Here is a 22,224-nt window from a genome sequence, read left to right as displayed (position 1 = left end):
ACGGAATTACGGCGTGGAATGTGGCCGGAGACCGTCGATGCTTAAAATGAAGTCCTGGTCGGCTGCCAGGATCATATTCACGGAGTCGCGTGCAAGAAAGAGAGAGAGAGAGAGAGATTCCGGTCGACCCTTCTCACGTTGAACCGTGGAAAACTGCGCAATTTCTCTGTCTACGCGAAGGTAATCCTAGAGCATCGCGCCGGCGTTGTGCATTCCCCTCTTAGCGGCTGGTAACGTTGAAATTTTTGTATTTTTCGCGGAAAAAGACGTCGCTCACATATCTAAAAAAAAAATATTTTTAAATAACCGCCCGGCTTACTCTAAAACCAACGTTATTTTTTCCAGACTTCGGGGAAATCTTAAAAAGGACTTTTAAATAAGAAAATATTTTGAGCGGACCGACAGAGACGATACGCAGCGTAGTTTATTTTCGTTATGACCGGCGTTTGTGCGTGACTAGCCATTACGTAAGATCGATAAGCGTCGCTATTAAATTTTCAGATACGCAATTAGATTAGATCCGATATCGCGAGTTCGTGCGAAACTCGCGAAACTTTTTCGCGTGCACGAACTCTCGGCAACTATTTCTTATTAAGCGTCACCTGTTAGATACGCTTATTAACTGTTTATTATACTTATCAGCTACGCAGCTTGTATACATAAAAATTAAATGTCATCGATAATTCCTGGCGCGTGTAATTGTGCGACGAACTTTCTGCGAACAGAAGCAACGCCAGTATTGCGGATAGGAAAGAACAATATTTTTATAACTAGCGAGATGAACGTATTTTTTTACGGGGTTACAACTCTTTGTATAAATAACTCCGCTATCAACGCTGCTGCCGGTAATAATAGTTTTTACATGCCGATACAACGTTGGGATCTTCTCACCAATATTTATTATCACCTTAACATTTCAACGAGTAATTAACACTTGTAACATTTAACGAAAAAGATTTTATACAAAATGAAAATTTCCGTTTTACTGTTCAACAATTCTTTTGCATACTTTTTAATTAATTTTTTTAAACACAAAACGTTATAGCAAGTAAAAACGACGTAGCTTCAATTTTACTTGACAAAGATTTCAGCTTTAACTTATCGTTAGCGTGGCACTTGCAAAAGTATATTTTGGCCACTTTTGACTCGCCACACGTGATTTTACAAGATTAGCAAATCCCATTCGTTACATCCGCTTTAATTAATCGACGATTGCCGCGAGTGACGCGCGGAAAATTTGCGATATCGCGTGTCATCGATACGAGCTCGATACTCTGATCTCCGAGATCGACGGTGCGCTTAATCGATCCGCGGCTTCCGATTAATCGGCGGCTTTATTCGATCCCGATGTATCGCGTGTCACGGCATTGTTACCGATCGAATTGGCGAGCGGGGAATCTGAGTGCGTCGCGTACCGCTCACACGCTCGCGCGCGCGTAATAAAACGCGCCGCGAGTTCCGCGGATACGAGATAATTTCGGCCGTTAACGATTTTTATCGTCGCCTTTTGTTTCGCCGACTGTCGTGCGCGTCGAGTACAATACAAACTCGCGAAAACGATTTTACGCACTTCCAAACGCGTAAAAGCGTCCGGCGAGCTTTGCTTTACTCGCCGCGAACAAATAACTTGGCAGCTCATCCCAAAATAAGTGTCGAAGTCACCCTACGCATAACTCCGGCCTTATCTTATCGCGTAGTAACGAAGAGATATTGGTCTCGTTGTTGATGTTTATTCTATTCTCTTCTTATTTAGACTGCGCTGCGCCAGCGGAATGAAAATTTAATCCGTTCTCTATATTTCACTACGATGAATTTTTAAGTAACCCGATAAGTGTATGACGCAATGGGCAAGATTGCAGACAAAGAGATATCGAGTTTTATTTCAAAAACTCTCTGGATGAATCTACAGACATATTTTTAATAAACTCTGGTGTTATACTGTGTTTTAAAGAATAATCGCGCGATTAATTTTTTCTGTGTAACAATCTGAACTTGTGTGGGACTTACATTCTCGAATTTTTTAAATCATAATTTGCTTATGATGCTTATGCGCGAAACCTCGAGAGAAAAGAGGACTTAAATCAATATAATTTAACATGACAACGGTATTTTCCCCCCTGCATTCATATATGTTCAAATCAGTCTAAAAAAAAATACAGCACGTGTACACACATTAATGCAGAGATACGTTACTTTTTGTGCTATATATTTTACATTTGCATACGATATACTCATCGGATTCTTCTCGGCAGAATTTGCATCACTGGTTTAACTTCGTGTCGAGAAAAGAGGCTGCGTGAGGTTGCAGAAAAAGATGGAAAAATCACGGTGACATAATCCGTGAAATAAATTATTAAAGACTTTCCCGTCAGAGGTGTATGTGTGTTCTTTTATATTACGAGTACTTGCCAAACTGAGATTGAAGAAGTTGCCAGCATCTTTCGATCGAAACGGCATGCCAGGGACAACAACACTAGGAAATAAGAGGCCACTTGGGCAACACGTGAACGGAATATAATTATACGCCTTCCGTTGCGAGCGAACACGCGCGATCGTAATGTTCGACGATGCGGTCTGCATCGCGTCTACCAATATACGTGCAGTCTGACGTCAGTTAAGAATGACAGACTGGGCTTATTAATCGAATCGGGAGTGGCCTAATTAATTATGTATGACCTATGTATTCTCTCCTGGAAGTGCAATTTCTCTCAGAGACGAGCGCTCATCATTTCTCCTGAATTCCACATACATATTTCATTAAAAGCTTTCACAATCGCTTTTAATCGATACGTAGCAAACTACAGTTGTTACTCCTAATTAATGCAAAATTAAATCGTTAATTACCGATTCTTTAGACTTTAGACCTTATGTCGTGCAATTTATTTGGATGAGAACATGGCTTTAAATGCGTAATTTTGATTACAAATCTCGTTCTGTCATAGCTTTATTCACGGCGCTTAGTTTATCGTCGAGAAACTCGATTGGTCTCGACGTCTCGCTGTCACTCGAGATACAAACAGTGTATTCATATTGCATCGGGTGTATAATCAATGCGTATTGCGTATCGATTAGATGCGATTGGGGAGACGGTTTTGGAGCTCGTTCAAAGCAATTGACTGAGGTATAGATAAAGCGAACACGGAACTGTCCCTCGCGTTAATATTCACGGTATATCCACAAGCTCCTCTGTGCTTGTAAATTTCGAGAAGAAACTCCGATCCGGGTAAAAACCTTTTATCAGGCGAGTTCCTCTCATTGAAGGGAACCTGTTCCAACCGGTTTACGGTTGTACTAGTGTTTCTGCGTCGCGTTTCTGTCGTTCGCGCGAAGCTTCGAAACAGCGATAGTGATTTTTATTTTCGCAAAATCCCCTCGGTTTCGTTAAAAAAAACCAATCTTATTTTTTTTTAAACGCCGATATGAATGTTTTCTTTTGAATTTTCCAACGTTATCCAAAATGTTAAACGTCACGGCAGGTTCGTAAAATTGGTAAAAATTCTTTCGCTATTATTGTACGTGCTTTCTGCCCTTTAAGTGAACATTGTACGCTCCTAAATCTTTCAACCCTTGTCAACGCTTTGAATAAAAAAAAAACGAATTTCGCGGAGCGTAACACAGTTAAAGTCGCAGCAGCGACGTTTCGCGATCGACATTTTACATATGCACCTGCGAGTCTCGCGCTGGTTAATTGAAGCTTTATATAAACGCGCCAACCGTCTCCGAAAGAGTCGGAGAGATTTTTGGACAGAGACCAAGCGCGCATGGCGCGGGGGGCAGCGTGAAATATTCATGCACACGATGCACTATTCATGGATGCTGCTCGTCCCCGGTGTCGGCGGTGTCGGCGGCGATGACGCAAGATCTATGGAAACGCATGACCGTGCATAACACCGATTACCTTAAGCCAATACCCCAAAACGAGGTCTCCATCGATCGAGAATACGCAATATCTCTCATATCTCTCTATCTCTCTCCGGCGACTTACGTGCGCCGGCGGTTCACTTTGTCATCGCCATCTCCGTTGCGAGACGCGTGTCAAACAACTAACGGCTGTTTAAACGGCATTTTTTATACAGCCGGCAGGCTATATCGTTAATACGTCGCTCCTCGTTTTATCGTTGTTAATAAGAGCGCCCTGTTCAATCAGTTTAATCGATTCACTCGATCGGTCGATTTAGCGTAATTCGCGCGACTGCGTGCAACGAAATCTCTCACGCGCGAATTAATCCGCCAGTCACTTATGTGTCTTGTAATTCCTTAGCCGGTTCCCGTCTGTCGTGTATTAACCGAATTAATCTACAATAATAAAATTTAATGACGATTTGCTCACGTCGCTCACCCACGCCACAATATAATAAGCAGATTTATAGTTTGCTCTCCTCGAAAGTTTACCCTTTGCAGCTTTAATTTATATTACCTTTTTAATACGCTAACATGTCCCGATGTGCACTATAGGAGTAGATTATTTCAACAATTTAGAAACCTGAATATTATAAATTAGATTAATAAATACTACAACAGACTAGTTTAATACGATTCACCGACGATTCAATTACAGCCGCCTGAATAATTCCTTGAATCATTAATAAAGCTAACGACCCATTGATCGCAGAACGTGACCAACGATTCCTTGAATAACACGGCTATACCGTTGTTCCACATGCATATCGTAGTTTATTGTGTCTGGCAAAAGCACGCGGTGCGGTTCGCCAATCTCGCGCGATCGCGACGCTTTCGGGGAAACGCGATCAATCTTGGATGCTGATATCTTTTTCTTCGGAAAAAGAGCACCGTTCTCTTTTAAAAGCATTCATTATCACATCGCGCTTTAGCCATCACGTGACGTTCATGTGAGTAAAGCGGCGATCTTTTTTTTCCCCTGCCGCGTGACACGCTTTACGTATTTTACAAGCTAAGATTAATCGCTCGCTCACAGTTTCATCTAACTATAAAGGATTCTAAATGCGTCGCTTTAAGCGCAAGCGGCTGAATACCATTATCAATCTTGCAAGTTACTTAGTTGATAAAAACTTGTTACAATCTCTGAAACTCGGACGAGAAAGAAAACGCGCGCGACGTATGCGCCTACACATTTCACGCGTAACTATTTATTACTATCCGTAATCTTTCTGTAAATATACTATCTGTAACTTCAATTTAATTGTATTTGATTGAAATTATTTGCCCGATCTAAATTAAAACGAGTTAAGATACTTTATTTCATTTGCATGAAACTTTATATTTGCGTTTTGTGCTTTATCAGAGTTTCGATATCTGTACTTTAAGGAAGTCATCCAAGTATCAATAATGAGATAAAATACTAATTGGAACTAAGAACACAGAGGCGCGCATTCAGTCAAAGGATTGACATCGGTTATGAAGCGCCTTTACAACCTTACCGTATTGAATCGCTCGCACCGTCAATTTATTTTAAGAACTTTTCTTACGTAGAAGCTTATTAATAACCAACAAGCAATTTTATATCACTCTCGATATTTTCAGTAAAAAAAACATAAAAAAATATGTCGATGTACACTGAGAAGAAGTCACTTAATGTGTATTATTAGGCAATTATGGGCGTTATAATTAAAATTATAAAAAGGGGAATTAGCTTCCCTTTGACTTATTGTTTAACTTAGCTTTCTGCAGCTCTAAAAATTGACAAAATATTTTTTAAGATTTCCGAGCAGCAATTATAGATTATAAATCATAAATTTCTTAACGTAGTCATTAAAGATCGATAATTGTATCAACGATAAGTGCACCAATAATATTGCAATCAATAATCAATATTATAACATAGCTAGAAGATATATTTGTCAAGAATTAACTATTACGCACGTACGTCCGTTAATTTTCGGGATGTCGGCCTTTGAAACACATTTAAATTGCAAATGGCGGAGAGACCTTATTACCACGAGGTAAAAGTTCTTTTTAAGGAAGCGCAACGAAACGTGTAACTAAAAAGACGGGTGCGGCAACATTTGAGCAAATGCAGGTAAGAAACACGTATTTCTTTAGAAAACGCTGCTGTGTGGGTGGAAAAAGGAAGTGTATCGGGCGGTGCGTTCAAGTACGCGCGCGTCAATGGCGCGTGATTTCGCGACAAGGCCAAGGACCGCTAATTTTTATCAACAGCCGAGAACGTTTCAATAACGCGACGTAACGAAATTAATCGCGGAGAAGGTCGCGGATATTCTCGCGCGCGTTTTCCGCCTACGCCTGGAACCCGACACCAAGCAATTTGCGGATGCGCCGCTCGTGACTTTTCCACTTATTAAAAACTAATTCTCAAGCGTGCGAAATAAAAAGAAATAGACGGGTGCAAAAATAGCTCGAGCCGACGTGGTATACATTTTATTTTCGTCGAAATGGCTTCGCGTCGAATTCAAGTGAATGCAGCGCGGTTTCACGACGAGGAATTTTGATATTGTTAGTTGGCGTTTTAATATGCACGGTTAAAAACAAACGTTAAAAAATGTATATACAGTCGTCTATGTTTACTATGTTATTTATTTGCTCGTATCTATTTTTATTTTTACTCCTATTTGTTTTATTATTTCATTAAGTCGTTAGTTGTTTTTTTTAGTTTCGTTAACTAAACACAAGTGGAAGAGACAACTGGGTATGCGGGCGTTGAAATTCTGTCCAAATAATAATTCCGAATGCGAAAGACTTTGGACGCCCCCCCGTCCGGCTTTCCAATTTCGCGTACCGCTTTCCGCGTGAGATCCGAATTATCGATGCCGCTTAACATGGTTTTTGCGTGATTCGGTGGCTTTTATGCGCGATGAAACCGTACCCGTTTGTACATGGAACCGGGAGAGAAACCCCTCATATGCACGCGAGAAACACGGGGTTCTCCCGCGCACGTCGTACGTGCACAGAAAACAAATCGAATCTATCGATTCAATGCACGACGCGATAACGTTTATTCATCTAATCTATATTCGCATAGTTCTCTTTTATTTGCCTTAGCTCGACATAATTTAATCACAATTGTTTTTCGCTTAATGAAGTGGAGTGTAAGTATTCTCGAGGGAAATATGCATTTATGTATGAGCTTCGGTTTAAAGATGACAAATTATTTCCAATTTTTTTACTTGTCCGTTTAAAAGTCATTAGTTAATGAATATTGCTATTTTAACGTTAAGTCTTACGAAAACTTTCGGAAAAAAAAACAAATAATAAATTATTCAGAAACTATCAAAAGCCAATGTTAAAAATTCTAATTTTTTGTATCTTGTTGTTCAAATGTAAATGTTTCTGCCACGTTTTGAGACGATTTTCTTGCTCGTTTTGCAATTATTAAAAAACGACGAGAAGTGACAGCAGACCGACTTAACGTTTCAAGCTTCACATTTTCATCGAGGTGGAATCCTAATTACAATGAACAATACTAACTGTGATTTCGTGAATTATGTAACGATTCGAATTAACGTTCCGTTCAATTTTAATTTTCTGAGTTTCGACATGGACTTTTGGAAGAGACGATCTATCCGATACATCCCTAATGAGAAGCCCCGCGTTTTTCTCGTCCATTCTCCACCCGCGCCTGCTGAGGATACGGAAAAGAAGAAATCGCAAGGACCCTCGATCTCTTCATCGAGACTTGCCCGAGCGGTCGAGATGCAATCGTGTTGGCGGAGGACGAACGGACGAGGAGTGCCCCGCGGGTTAGAAAATAATATCTGGCTGTCGACCCTCGCGGCCGGGGGGAGAGATTCTCTCGAGTATAAGTAGAAGAGTCCAATTAGACGGCCGGCTGTCGAGGAGCAGACGTTCGCGGAAATTCCGCTTCGTTTGTAATTTCGAGGAAGGGAACAGAGTTTATCGAGATAATATAGATCCGACGAGAGAATCGAGCCGTTGGTAATGCGAACGATATCGCGAGGCGAGGCAGGAAGATCGAAACACGTTAGGCGAGCTACGTGCACATCGCAAGCTCGACGCAAGTGCGATTGCGCCGCACTTTCCGCAGAGCGTGCTTTATAATTCATCTTGCAGAGCGCCGTCGGCGGTCCGGCGCATTCGAATGCGTTACTCTTGCGTAATTCACGGCGCGGTTAATACACGACGCGGCGACTAGATCGGATTTTCAGATTAGTAAACAGAGTCGTTGTACTTTGGCCGACTCGGACGAATGTTGGGTAACCGTAAATCACCGGCGGCTCTCGTTCAAGATATCCCAAAGAACTATATAGAACGGCTCTGTTATTTTGTCTCGTTGCCTTTCATCCAAACTCATTTTAATACCCGTTGGAAATTCTCAAAACCAGAATACACACGTGCAATTGAAACAATAAAATTGTACTGTATCCCACGTGATATTCGAATATTTGTATTTTAAAACATTTCACGATAACAAAGAGAATAAAAAGTAGCTAGCGGACGATCTGAACGTGAACTCTCATGGAAAACATATACAGGGTGGAGTCATTTTAATCGACGCAAATATCTCTTTGGGGAAGGGAGCTGGTTTCGAGGAGGACATAAGATGGTGTCATTAATACATGCTTATATCTGAGTTAGATATACTCAAATATGATTAGATATAAACATGTTTTCCCGGGTGTTTAGCTTATAATATCTCGATAACTGTTTGTCGGAGGGAAAAGTAGTACAGGGCTTTTTACTTCATTTAGTCTCAGGAATATACTTGAAATTTTCTCTTGAATATTTCAAAAAGTATTAAGCTAATAAAAAAATGTTTCAGACAAAAGTTGTTCATATTAATTAGTGGAATAAGATAGTATAATAAACAATAGGGGATTTTACTTAAAAAATTGAAGGTGATCTTTACGCGACTTTTAAGCAACTATTCAAGGTCAAATTAATGACACCATCTTATGTCCCCCTCGAAACCCAACAACTTTTGCCCAGATCATTTTTGGCTAACCACCTTCCCCGGAGAGATATTTGCGTGCGTCGATTAAAATGACTCACCCTGTATATTTTGTTGTCATATTCTTTGATATATAAATGCGCTTTTATAATTTGACAGTTTAATCTTTTCGCCTTTTTTGCCGGACAGGTAAAAAGCCATGTGAGATCTCGTTGCCGATAAGTCTCTTTGTTTTATTCGCAAAAAAAGTACACGAACAACCGACCGAAGGATATTGGTCGACGCGCTGTTCAACGGTGCATGAACGGCCCATAAAGTTAGACATGCTGGCACAATTAAACCGTAATTTCGCGCTGACAATGTTTTTTCGCGATTTCAAGAACACCCGGGAAATTACCAATTTGACGCAAACAAAAGTCGCTATGGTTTGCATAATCTTTTTCTCGGGCAAAAATTACGTATTCCTTCAATATTCACTTCCGCATGAATACGGCGCCTTTAAAAAACAAATAAAAGTCTAATAGGAACATAATTTACTTACACTTCACAAAACAAAAGGATGTATTTGTTCAATGAAAACGTAAATTATAAATTTAGACTTTCAAAGTGACGTTTAAATACACGCAGAAAGTTCCGGCTTATAAAAATTCTGTAATTAAAATCCAATCGTACTTTTTATCGAGAATTTATAATATTTTAAAAATTCAATTCTTTTTTATGTCATTGCGTAACGTACATCGGTTATAAACTGTTCCACCTCGAAAGCTATCTTTTCACGTTTGTGGAACGTATCGTGCGCGGTCTAATGGTTCTAAAATAGGAAATGCAAATGATCGAAACGAGACAGAATAGCCATATCGCTCGTTTCCGCCGCCGGTGAATTACGTAAGCGTCTCGCGTGCGTCGCGTTATTTCACGAGATTCGTCGAGTCATTACGCTAAGGGAATCATCGTGTATGGCCACTCACCAGTCTGGAAACAGCACCAGCGCCTCGGCGAGGATGTCCCGCAGGAGGGTGGTCGCGGGCGGCACGTGCGGCAGGATGACGGGTGCGAAAACACCGCATACTCCGGCGCTGCGTCCATGTCGCGCCTCGTACCGGCTAAGGTAGATCGTCAGGTAGCCGAGCAGACGGTAATGCGAGGACGGCAGGGTCGACAGCAGTTCCTTCGTCGAGGCGATCCACGAGTCGTGATCGTTCGCGTAGCTCTCTGCGACAGACATTTTTACAGTATTTATCGAGAGCGTCGGAAGTGAGGCGGGTCGGAAATCAAAGTTGCAACAACGCTCGATAGCAAAGTCTCCCTCTAGCACTGAACCGTCCCGTATTCGTTCCAATTTCTAAATGGAAATTTCCAAGTTTAAAACTGAAACCGCATCTTTCAGATATCTCGGGATAATACTTCGCGTCTCCCTCTCGGGTGAAATCCTCAATTACTTCGAGAAATTGACAGTGTTGTGAATGCTCACGGGCGTGAATGTTGAGCAGTCTGCCGACGAGGGTGGATGGTACGACCGGCTGCGGCAATTCTTTCAGATACTGGCGTAGGAGGGTCGCGGCCGTCGGCGGGCACCCGGCCGCCTCCAAATCGGCGTCGCCCCGTCGCTCGAAGGCCGCCCTCAGCCGCTCCGCCAGGCGCGGACTGCCGCCCGACAAGCGGAACACCGCCGCGCTCTGGAAGCCGTGCGCCTCGATGTAGCTGCATAGCCGGTGCACGACGTACGGCACGCCCGTGTCGAGGTACGACTCGATCAGCTCCAGCCGGGTGCCGAAGATCCTGCTGGACCCAGCGCGGCCCAACAGCGAACCTGCCAGGACGCGCTTCACGCGAGCGAGGCGAGACTCGTCCTGTAAACGCGACGTACGTGGATCTGTTAGGTCGCCCCTGCGCGTTTTCTTTCCGTAGCGAAATACGCGATTTACGCTCTCGAAAGTTCGTGGAGTGAAAATTACTGCCGCGGAGTCAAGTATTCGCCTTATTGGAGTGAATATTTACTCCGACGGTGAATATTTCACTTCGTGGCAGTAGGTTCACTCTAACAATTTTAGAGAGTGCGTGTTCCGAATTACAACAGTTAAATTAAGTTATAGAGAGCTAAAATGTTATCAGCACGTAAAAACTGCCGTAAAGAAAAGACTTCTTCGAAAGTAAATTGCAAAGTGAAGATATAGTAACGTAAAGCTCGCGGCAACAACGATATTCCTATCTGTTTATTTATTATTATTTGTTAAGTGTGTAAAATAGCATTAATTATTAAGTAATTATTATTTAATTGCAATATAATTACATTTTATATTATAGATGTATGTAATTATATAACATTTAGTAATCAAATATAATACAATATTGTGGCTGCGTATTAAAATAAAATCGATTATTAATTTCTTTCCGGGTCAAGTCTAGCTATATGTATTATAAAATTCTGAGGCTCTCTCCGATACCCCGGTATTTATGCTTCTTCATTCGTCCGAGGTCTAAACGACGTACCTTTTGCATCCACTCTGCGCGCTTTACGTCGAGTATCGAGCGATAATTGATATTTCCGACATTCGCAAGACGGGTCGTATAAATGATTAGTAAAGTAACAGGGAACGAGAAAGCGTAATCGACGAATGGCCGCTAAGTGTTGAAAAGGCAGTGCATCGACAAAGTAGAGTAACGAATAGATATAGACTCCGCATTCCCGCTCAATGCAGTATAAGAAGAACCGGAAAGTTTCTATAGTCGCATCTTAAATATATAGAACGAGAGCTGCTATATGCCATTATCTATTTATTGAGACAGCAGTAGCCGCTACAGGTAGAAACTTCACGTAGCAGTTCTCCTAATCGTTATAAATTAATAAACGTGCAAAAGTACAATAGAGCTTGAGGGAGAGGTAAATTTATCGGATAAAAAATTATCGCGCCATTACTACTCGCGTTAAAGAGTACACGACTTACTCGCAGAAATACATATGCGTTTGTAATTCCTTCGGTACGCATCGGATATGATTATTAGACTAATAGCGAGTTCGAACTAGTGCGCACTGAGTGCACACTAAGGCCTGTTTATAGTCCATTTTTACATTTGACTTTGCCTTAAATACATGTACAAAGAGTATTTTGCCAAAAAATGATCCGTATAGACGCTATGCAGATCATTTTACTGGCTACGAAATATTTCAAGAAGTATCTGAGGTGATTCTTAAATACAAAAATTGACTGTAAACAAGCCTTAGTGCTGCACTCGGTGCGCGCTGGTGCAACCGAATTCGCTACAAGATAATTTGCAACGAAACGTCGTAACGCAGAATTACGATACTTGGCGTTAAATGTGAAATTGCAGCGAGTGCCGCGAAGAGTGCCTACCTTATCGTGTGTTTGACGAGAGCACGTGGGGCTTGTTGAGGGTCCATGATGATGGTGATGGTGATGATGATGGAGATGTTCTTGCTGAGGGCGTCTCATCCCACTTTGTCTGCACCGCGACCTGCTGCCGCACTAACAAAAGCGAGCAAACTTGTGAGTCGCACGATATGCGACGGCAAGCGAAACGACGGTCACTCGAAGTTACGTTATTCGCTATCATTCTTGCGCCCGAGTAAAACCCCCGCTCGCGGTTTGTATCGTGGTCGAATCGGAGAAGAAACGTCGAAAAACTCTCTAACTAAAACGACTGTGAAAGACGTAGGAAACTGAACGATTCGGAAAACTCGGGATATTCATGTCCGCGACACTGGCGGCTAATAAACGTGAATTTAAATAGATAAAGGGATTTTTTAGGAATAAAATAGAAAAAAATTGCCGATCTCTTTTTGGACGGAAGCTTCATATCGACCTAACGCGAGGTAACTGCCGTGTCATTTGCACGATCGTGCTAGGAAACGCGGCACGTCAGTGCGCCGACATGACACTGGCGGAACAATCGCGGGGGTAATTTTCAATATTTTCGCAAGCGCGCGATCGATAGACGACGCGTGACGAGAAACGCGCATTCATAACACAGGATAAGCTCTACTCGAGTAGATCGATGAACCGTAAATGTCGTCGTCCTCGCTCCTTCATCAACATCCTTTAGCGCGATAAAAATATGCAGACGCATTGATAAACTGTCGCGCCGTAAACACAAACCACCCCGTAACACAAATACATTAATCGTTCTGAGAATTATCCTTTTCTCAGACGCGATATCTCGATACCTCTTGCGCGCGAAGAGAATCTGACTTTTAATCGGGACGCTCTACTTTCATTCATTTATTATTGCAGCGTTATATCTATAATGTTATTCCTCTTCGGGTCGGCGTATTTCAGTTTGCATAAGTCGAAAGAAATTATTCACCGGGTACGAGCGGGTTCCTGACAATTGCCAGCTGTCTCGAGTAGATAATTTTTCCGCGGCGCAAGTTTCATCCAGCGACACAAAGTGTGTTATCGAAAATAACTCGCCGACCGTTGCACCGATAACCGATACCGCGGCTGCTCAATTTACCTCGTCATCCCTTCTTCCATGGGAAGAAGGCGCGCAGCTTCGAAGGGCGATCACGAGACGGTGGATGGTCGCCGGCGACGCTCGCTCGCGCGACTGATGCCGAACGGGAAAATTTCACGCGGATTACTCGTGCACTTGCACCAAAATTGTGCCAAAATTTCGTCGTTACGTAACCGAGCGGCGAGACTCTTGCGTGCGCGTGACATAAATGCGCGGCTTTTTATCTATTAATCGCCTGCGCACCGAATTTGTGACGCAAATTGGAAAATTACAGTGTCGTTCTTAATCGCGCCACGAGCCTGGGTATTGGTCATCCGAAAACCGATCGTTTTATATAGATTACTTCGGTAAAGACACGAGACATTGTGTGTTCACTTCTACTCTAGTATGTCTCTAGTGACGTTGTAATCAATTAATACAAAGGAAATATTGTTGTAAAGCAATTGTCATTACGTACTCCCTGTATAATCGAGCTATCATAACTTCAATCATTGTAAGCATATCATTGTACATCTTCGAAAAGTGTAATAAAAAATATCAGTTGTAATTTAATGTTAGTTTCATACTTTAGGTCATATTTCAAATAAATCAAATATTCTAATGCATCAGTAGATTAAATAAATTAACAATAAGATTAGCGGCTTTGTACATCCAATTTGATTAAAATCACGTTTGCTCTATTGGTTTGTACGCAGATTAATGATCGATCAGTCAAAATTGCTAATTAATTTATACATGTACTAATTATTCGTCATTTATGCCGCTATCAAGCATAAAAATTATCACAAGCTAACGTAAGATGTTATCAAAAAGAAACACTTACAATGCACTCTCTCGCGACCCTCCACAGGTTGAAGTACACTGAGCTCAGCGTGGCAGCTGTCTCGTCCTGCTCCTCCCTCTTGTCTTCCCCTCGTCCGGTTTCGCCGTAAGTACGTACTGATAATGTCGTCTCTTCCGGGTTACAATCGTGCTCCTTCGATCCGGCCAGTTCCGGCGACTCGGATCACGGATTTATGTCGAGTATCGCGAGTACCGAGCACCGAACGCGAGAGACCGTGTGCACACTTCCTCGCTCGAGAGCCGCCCGGTTTCGATTTCAATTTATCTCGGAGTAACACGAGAAAAAAAGAGGAAAAGTCGTTCTTGTTCGTCTTCGTGGTTGGAAGGGCAAGGAACGACTCGTGGGGGTGCGCGTGGTGAGTGTACGTATGTATGTATATATAGTGTGTATATATATGTATATATATGTATATATATATATGTATATGCGAAAAAGGACTCTCGCAGAGCAGAGAGAGAGAGATAGGAGGGCCGTCGAAGAAGAAGAAAAGTCCTTCTTGCGTGCGCGCGAAAATTTCGAACGACCGCGTGTGTATTATATTCGGCTTTTCTATCGGTTTCTTTTTTTCCCTTAAATCGTTTTACGGCGACGACGACGCCGTTGAGCGGAGATCGTGCGACTCGACTAGTAGTTCTGGGTTCATGTCCCTATCACGGCACATCGCATCGAGCCCTTTCTCTGAGGCAAAGGGCACTGCCTATGGCTGCTTCAGGAAGTGAGTCGACACCAGCCGTAGCGTAAGCATCGAGGGTCGGAGCCGGGATGAGGTCTAGGTCACCACTCCGCTCCTGGCCCTGGCATGGTCTACGTACCTCCTGCTCGGGCGCTTACTGCACCCGCTGCGCTCTGGAAGCAGAGAACGCGTAAGGGAGATCCTTCTATGCTCGCCACTAATTACGGAAGATACTCTTTAACGTGTCCCTTTGCGAACAGCTTTTTCTACATTACATTCTGAAGTACAATGAATCTAGAGACTCTTCGTAGTGGATATTTACTTATGGAAGGTAAAGTAGCGCTTTTAGGCCTCGATTTTACTTCGCGCGGGAAATAACGGGCTCGGCCCGACTTGATTTCTCGCGCGATATCAATTTAATCTCTCCCGAGTGTCAGCTCGATGTTAACGCGTTTAATATTAATAATAATAACGAGCTGCAATAGCTCTTGACGCGTGATATAGATTTTAAATGATTTGTGTCTATATATAAGACTATCGTTCTATTTCTGCACGTGCGGTACGCAGCACGTGCATATAAATTATGCATATATTATTTGACAGGCACAATAGGTCGTTAACTTATGAATACACGCTGGTAATTAAACAAGAGGCAGCCCGCGTTCGCTTCTCACCGATTAATCATTCCCGTGCAAACTGATATCCGTTTCTAGAAGATTGAGAGAATCGCTCGGCGCGAAAGAACAAACTCGTGTGTACTCTGCTGTCAAAAATATTTGTCAACTTTTCTAAGTATTCCCTTTACGCTGCATGCTGTAAGAATTACAAGCTATACGAATTGAAATAGACTCCGTGCCGCGGATGCGCGGAAGCCGTACAATTCGCACCTAATCCTGACTCGACCACGTAACACGGTCCAATTTGATTACGCTCGTTGATTCGTTTAGCGTGTCCAGTCGCTGTCGAGACTACGATCGTGTTTGAAAGGTGTACGCTAGGAATCGCTGATGCCTTCCCGTATGAATTTAGGCTCATGTAGAACACATATACATTTTCCATGTATGTATATGCAAAATGTATAAGTGTGTTGATATGTGCACAAATTCGTGTGGGAAGGCATCAGTGATTCCTACTGTGCATTGAGAAAAAAATCGAGCAACACGTCTGTGTGGACAGCTACGGTTTTCTCACGACGTAAGCTGCTTGACGAGATTTGCTAATTTGCTAAGTTTTAATCGATTCAATGTGGTAAAAACTTAAACATTTATTAACTATATTTGCGATATGAAATAACAGTCAATGTATTTGCATGCGAAGGAATTCGAGATAAATCTAGCTTCCGTCGAAATTTACATTGATTTATCAATATTTATTATATGAAGCGAGAACTGCGAGCACTGCAGATTTTGTAGAGACACGGCGACGAGTCGATGTTAATGCATTTTGTAGCAGAAGAGTGTGCAATTAATCGTGGCTCTCAAGCTTTTCAACGCGACAGCTCATGAATTAATTAACGCCCGTGATGCTCGAATTTAATTTAATTAATATCCATCATTTGCCCATTTGCGACAATCGTCATCGCAAGCTGGTAACAATTATATATCTTGAAGGCACCGTTTTTACAGGTGTCGTGAAATACAGCGAGTCAGTTTCAACTCGACCCATTTCGATACGTTGCAATCTAATAAATATTTCAGCTCAATACAAATAAAGTACGTTTCACGAAAGAGACTTTTGTTTAACATTTACATTGTAACTTTTTCCATTAAAATATTCTATTGACTCAAGTAGCACGGTTGATTGTAAAAGGCGTGAGAAGTCAAGCTATTGTTAATTAGAGTGCTTTGTGGTGGTTAAAACATATTTGAAATTGTAAAGTGTATGTATAGATATAAAGTAATAAATATTAAGTATTTTTCCGAAAAGCCTTGAACCAGTGCATTCTTTACCGACTCGATTGTGACAGTTTAATTTTCAAACCCTAAGATTTATCTCTTCTCACACTGACCAAAAAATTTTTTTAACTAAGTAAATAGATTTACTTAAAATTATTTTTTTCACTGAAGTAAATGTTTATTCTATTTAAATAAAAATATCAAATTTCAAGTAAATCTGTATTATATTAAGTAAATTAATTTTAATCGTTACTTCTTCTACATTCAAATAAAGATTTCATGAAGTATGGAATACTATTTATTAAATGAAATAATTATTTTTGTTAGATAAGAAATCAAATTTTCTTCGCAGTAAAAGTTACATCTTAGTAAACATTTTATAGAATTAAAATAAAACATTTTTAATTTAAAACTATCCATTCTTTGATATTTAATAAATACTTAAATTAAAGCAATGCATGATTTAGTTTGTTTATTATTTTGTAAATTTAAGTTAATAAGCTATTAGGAGCCACCTAATGAATACTTTTCTTGAGGAAAGTAATACTTTTTTGGATTAAGATATTTTTTTTATCAGTGCATCAATGATCCCCATTCACGTCTAGAAAAACTAATTTACTCAACTTTCGAGATAGACCACTCGTATCGCGATACTGTCTTCGATTTCCGTTTCCGTAGTGTGTCGATACGACACGAGAGATTTCGCGCGGCTTACAGTCGGGCGAGAATGAAATTTGCGTAAGCCGCTTGGCGCTTTTTCGCGCGTTTCTCTAAACTATTTCACGTTTTGACAGCCGCGTTACATGAGAAACGGGATATAATTTTCGTGAATAATTACGCGGAAAATGCGCTTGACGGTTTTAGCAGCGTAATGATCCATTTAATGCTCATTTAAATTAACTTCCAGCCCGAGCCTTGAAGCAATAAAAATAATAACATTGGCGGATTTCCGCAATTTGCGAATCGCCCGTGAATCTTATGCAATCGCGGCATGCGCGACGTATTGCAGACAAGATTCGGTACGAAGACACGGAAAGGGTTACGTCACTATTCTCCCAACTTCGCGTACACCGAACTGCGCTATTCGGTATGGAAACTGCGCGCGAATGTACGGCATATTCACTTATTCAGCGATACTGCATCCGTTATAGCAATGCAGTGTCAGCGAAATGCGACTGTTTGTTCCCATAGCCCGCGCTAACAATAAGTGAAGAACTTCTTCAACAAATAAGACGGAATGAGTCAGATCCAAAGACACAGCGAAAATTTACAATCGCAGGTAATCTCGTCAACAGATCGTACGTGTAACGAGCATTCGATAATTGATCAATAAAAAATCACGAGGTTCGCGCCGATCAGTTTTAACAAACGTTGAGAAAATCACATTTAATCCTTCGGCCAATTTCCTTTGAAGACACACGGGCCATCGGACTCTGCCCCGGCGCATGTTCAATCCTTGTATAGATAAAAAATTAATATTAGTCGGAAAACAAACCGAACTTCGGTGTGCCCGGACAGTTTTTCGATATACCGATTAAATATTATCGACGATCAAGATGAGGGCCCCGCTCGGAAACACTGACCCAATACATTTCAGGGGAAAATTGCAGCGGAAAGATTCGTGCGAGAGCGATCGATTCGCTCGCTCGCTCGCTCGCTCGCTCTCGCCAAGTTATCGTGCGTGGCATCAGCTCCAGCGGTGCATGCCCGTGTAGGGTGTCTGCGATCGATATTTCCCGTGAGAGGGTAAATGGAATGAGCGTTTAATTTCGTACGGCGGAAGAGCCGGCGTTCTCTCGGCTAATGACGTGCCGATCAAATGGAATGCACCTGTTCGCGAAACGTCAGGCGCCGCGAGACGCGACTCGCGTAGAAATCGCATACGTACGAGGTAGCAGCGCGGACAATTAACAGTCGTCGCATTCCTTATTGCCCGCGATAGACATATGGAATGTGAGAAATAAAGGATAAAGGCGCGCATGAGAGAGAAAGGGAAGACGCGAGGAGGGGCTTGCCTTTATTCGCGTTTCAAATTCAGAACCTGCGATTTAAGCTCACAATCCGTAAAAGCCACTTTACGGAGGCGGTTCGTGCGGCAAGAGATAAAAAGGGAGCTCGAGGGGGATCACGCGAGTTATGAATATTTCACGCCGATTTTGCAAATTTTCCAAGGCGAGAGAAAAGAAGCCTTCGCCGACTACGGTTCCGCTAATTACGACTCGACGTACCTCAACACCCGACGCACTCCCTGGCGCGCCTTTGAGAATTCCAATTCCCAGATTCAGCGCTTATATATACCTACATTTCATATTTCTATCTTCCCCCGCGCGCTCTTTATTCCCCTCGCATCCCGTTTTTATAGTTCATTGTGCCACGACCCTTGCACCTGCGCCTCGGCCGAGAAGGGGAGGCCGGGGGAGGGGAGGGGGGAGCACGTTGCACTTAGCAACAACCGCACGTTTTTATGTAAACCATCAGAAAGAAATCCAATTCCGTCAGGTCGACGACGTGTCGACGCGTTTACACGGTTCCCCGAGATGCAGGCCTCCTCCCCCCCCGCTCGCACATTCACGCGAAAGAGATCGGGGACCCCCAGCTGAGCCCTCAACCCCCTTCACGCGTGAAACGTATCGGACACTTGGCGCGATCTGTCTCTAGATCGCGGTGCCCTTTATAACCTTTCCGGGTTAACGGACGTTGCATCGAGGTCATTTATAGTTTCACGCGACGAAACGCAATCTCGGTGCACCGACAAGCGCGGTATATAACGATCCGCGGCCGCTTCCGCTCGCGCGCGCTCCACTTTGACTCGCTTTGCCAATACCGAAAAAACACAACGACAACGAAGAGTTGGGAGAAACGTTCTTCACGGTCGCCCCCCCCCCCCTCCCAGGAGGGGTACGTCCCTCCGGATTGGTTCACTTTTGGTTCGATTACAAGAACGACGTCACGAAACAATTCAGCTATTCAGTCGCGCCGTTTCCGCTGAGAAAATTTCCGCTTGTGACTTTAATTTGTACAATTGCTCGACTCGTGACTCTTGCGATTTTCACTTTGAATAGCGAAACGTTAATGCAGAAATAATTTCTTCCCGGATTACGGCGCTACGGGATTACGTTACAATTGTATTACGTATTACATAATTCCAGCTGCAATATTGATGAAATAACGCGAGGATGCGTCGGATGCAGCTGATCCGATTTTCAACCTACGTAGCTCGCACAGCTGCAACAGCTTTTCTGCACTTAGCACCAAATTTGGCCTTTTGCGCAGTTGTCGATATCAAACACCGCCGCTGGTAATAGCGAATTAGTTTTCGCCGAAACTAACCGCGTATTTAACAGGCGAACGGGCGTTAAATCATTCGCGATCGCGACAACGAGGAAAGAATCGTTAATTGCGATTAGAGACTAACTGACGTTGATAACTTGGCGTAACTGCGTCGCTCGATCGCGGTGGTAAACAGAGACGGAGACCACCCACCCCCACCCCCACCCACACAAACTCCGTCTAGATTAGTCTGGAAACATCGGTTCGGAATTGAGTACAGTTTGCTCCGAGGATTTCGTGGATTAATTTTGGAATAATAATAAGGTTTTCTCTCTCGAAAAAAATAAAATTACGCACTGGAGTGAAAAAGTTTGACAATAAAAACGTTAATCCAGCGCGCGCAGAGTGTCACTGGATAAAAGGTCAATACGTCTGGTAACGACAGCATTTTCAAACGGCTCGCAGCGAGCGATGACACAAAAGCACCGCAAATAATAATAAAGAGAAACAAACATCACGATTTACCATTTCGAATTCACCATCTTGCGCACTGACGCGCACAGAGAGGAACGCGCCTCCTCAATCTTACGGAAAATCCCGCTCTCGATCTCGTTTCACGGAGAAATTTGCTTCTCGCTCGCGACGGCGGATATTGTCATCCGTCGAGATATCGAACTGGGACACACACCGTGCACAGTCAAAATCCTGAACGACCAGTGACGCAAAAGCCTGAGGTAACGTTCTCGCGAATAAGCGCCGAGCCGAAGACCGCATTTCGATCGAGACGACGTGGAGTCCGAGAGGAGACGCGCTTGAATGCGCAACGCGCGAGTTGTGTCAATGTCGACTGTACCTGACGATACGCGAGATGAGGGAAGTCATGACGACCGACCGGAAAAGAAGAGGCTGACCGCGACACAGACGCCACACAAATGAGACTGAGTCTCCGCCGCGCGATCCTCGGTAGCCCGCCCTCTCCTCCTCTCTCCATCCGCCGTCCTTCATCGCCACCCTCCTCCTCCTAACCCTCCTCCTCGCAACCCTCCTCTTTGCAGCCCCCTGACCGCCTCACTGGCGCTCGAGCACGCCGCCACCCCCCGTCGGCAATGGGGATTGAGGGAATTCTCGAATTTCAGTACGCGCCGAATCCGATTGAATTTTTTCGACTCTCCCACGGACCCTCCTTAACTCGTCACCGATGGTTAAAAAGCTCGGGCGAGAGTGCAACGAAAATTGGCCGGGGTTTGCAAAATCCACAAATTGCCGTTAAGAAGTTTTCCAGGGACGATGGGACAAATATTGAAATTGGAGAGTTGAGAGATAAAATGATAGCGATTATGAATAAACGCCGCGAATGCAGGAAAGCTCTTGACTTGTGTCCCGTTTGTCTCTTGAAAAAGCAGATTCGAAAAATAAAACGAGTCAGTGGCCAAGTCAATAATTCTCGCATTTTAAATAATAACCAACGATAATATTTTAAATATTGACAATTAATTACACTACGTATACGCGTGAATAAAGAAACGTCTAAAAGCATTTAAGGTATTGTTATTCAATTGCGACGATTTCATATTTGAAAGTCTTTTAAGATTTCAAAAGAGTGTTTCAATTCGATTCCGTTCAAATTCTCAAATTTACTCGGATAACCGGTAAATAATCCATTTAAAAAAAAATAGTACACTCACTCGGCGAATGAAATATTTACAATACGATTAAATTAAGCTGCTTACCACGCACGTCTGAGAGCCGCCGTTAGTTATTTCATTTATAACGCCTACAATTTTTCCGACTGAGCTTCGGCGACCACTTATTTCACCCTATCATAAAAGTATACCATCACCATAAAAAATACGTAAAAACCACTACCGATTACGTTCAATTTCCATCCCCGTCTTTCCCTTTCTCTCGCTCTCGGTCTCTTTCTCGACACCCCGTATTTCCCGACCGTCCCACTTCCGCCCTCGGCGGCATCCCCTCCATCGGGACTTCCTCCAAACTCGTCCCTCCCCCCCTTCCCGCCATCGCGTACAAACCCCCTTGACAGCAGAGATCGCGTGCACGAGGGCGCATGCACTACCCTCGAGGAATCAATAGACTGTCCCGGTCACGTGAATCGCGAGGTGGAGGAGGACAGATGAAGGGGGTGGAACGAGAGAGGGATCGAGAATCTAAGCGAGCCAAGGAGGGAACGAGAGGACGGGGCCGCGAGGGAGGGAAAAAGAAA

General features: G+C 43.0%; 1 protein-coding gene across 1 annotated transcript in view; it reads right to left on the bottom strand.

Annotated features, from left to right (window-relative positions):
- LOC105564868 (protein FAM13A) overlaps positions 1-14,591 on the bottom strand; it is a 41,196-nt gene extending 26,605 nt beyond the window's left edge. The window contains exons 1-4 of the mRNA XM_012017604.1: positions 14,142-14,591; positions 12,199-12,330; positions 10,317-10,695; positions 9,814-10,057 (exon numbers count right to left, since the gene is read on the bottom strand). Coding sequence (XP_011872994.1) covers positions 9,814-10,057; positions 10,317-10,695; positions 12,199-12,297 — 722 coding nt within the window. The 5' untranslated portion in view covers positions 12,298-12,330; positions 14,142-14,591. The remainder of the gene's footprint in view (positions 1-9,813; positions 10,058-10,316; positions 10,696-12,198; positions 12,331-14,141) is intronic.
- Positions 14,592-22,224: the final 7,633 nt, after the last annotated feature.

Source organism: Vollenhovia emeryi, unplaced genomic scaffold (genome assembly GCF_000949405.1).
Source record: "Vollenhovia emeryi isolate VEMERY1.0 unplaced genomic scaffold, V.emery_V1.0 DF939159.1, whole genome shotgun sequence".
Classification (NCBI taxonomy): domain Eukaryota; kingdom Metazoa; phylum Arthropoda; class Insecta; order Hymenoptera; family Formicidae; genus Vollenhovia; species Vollenhovia emeryi.
The sequence above is the reverse complement of the archived record's forward strand: the minus strand, read 5'-3'. Positions and strand labels throughout refer to the sequence as shown.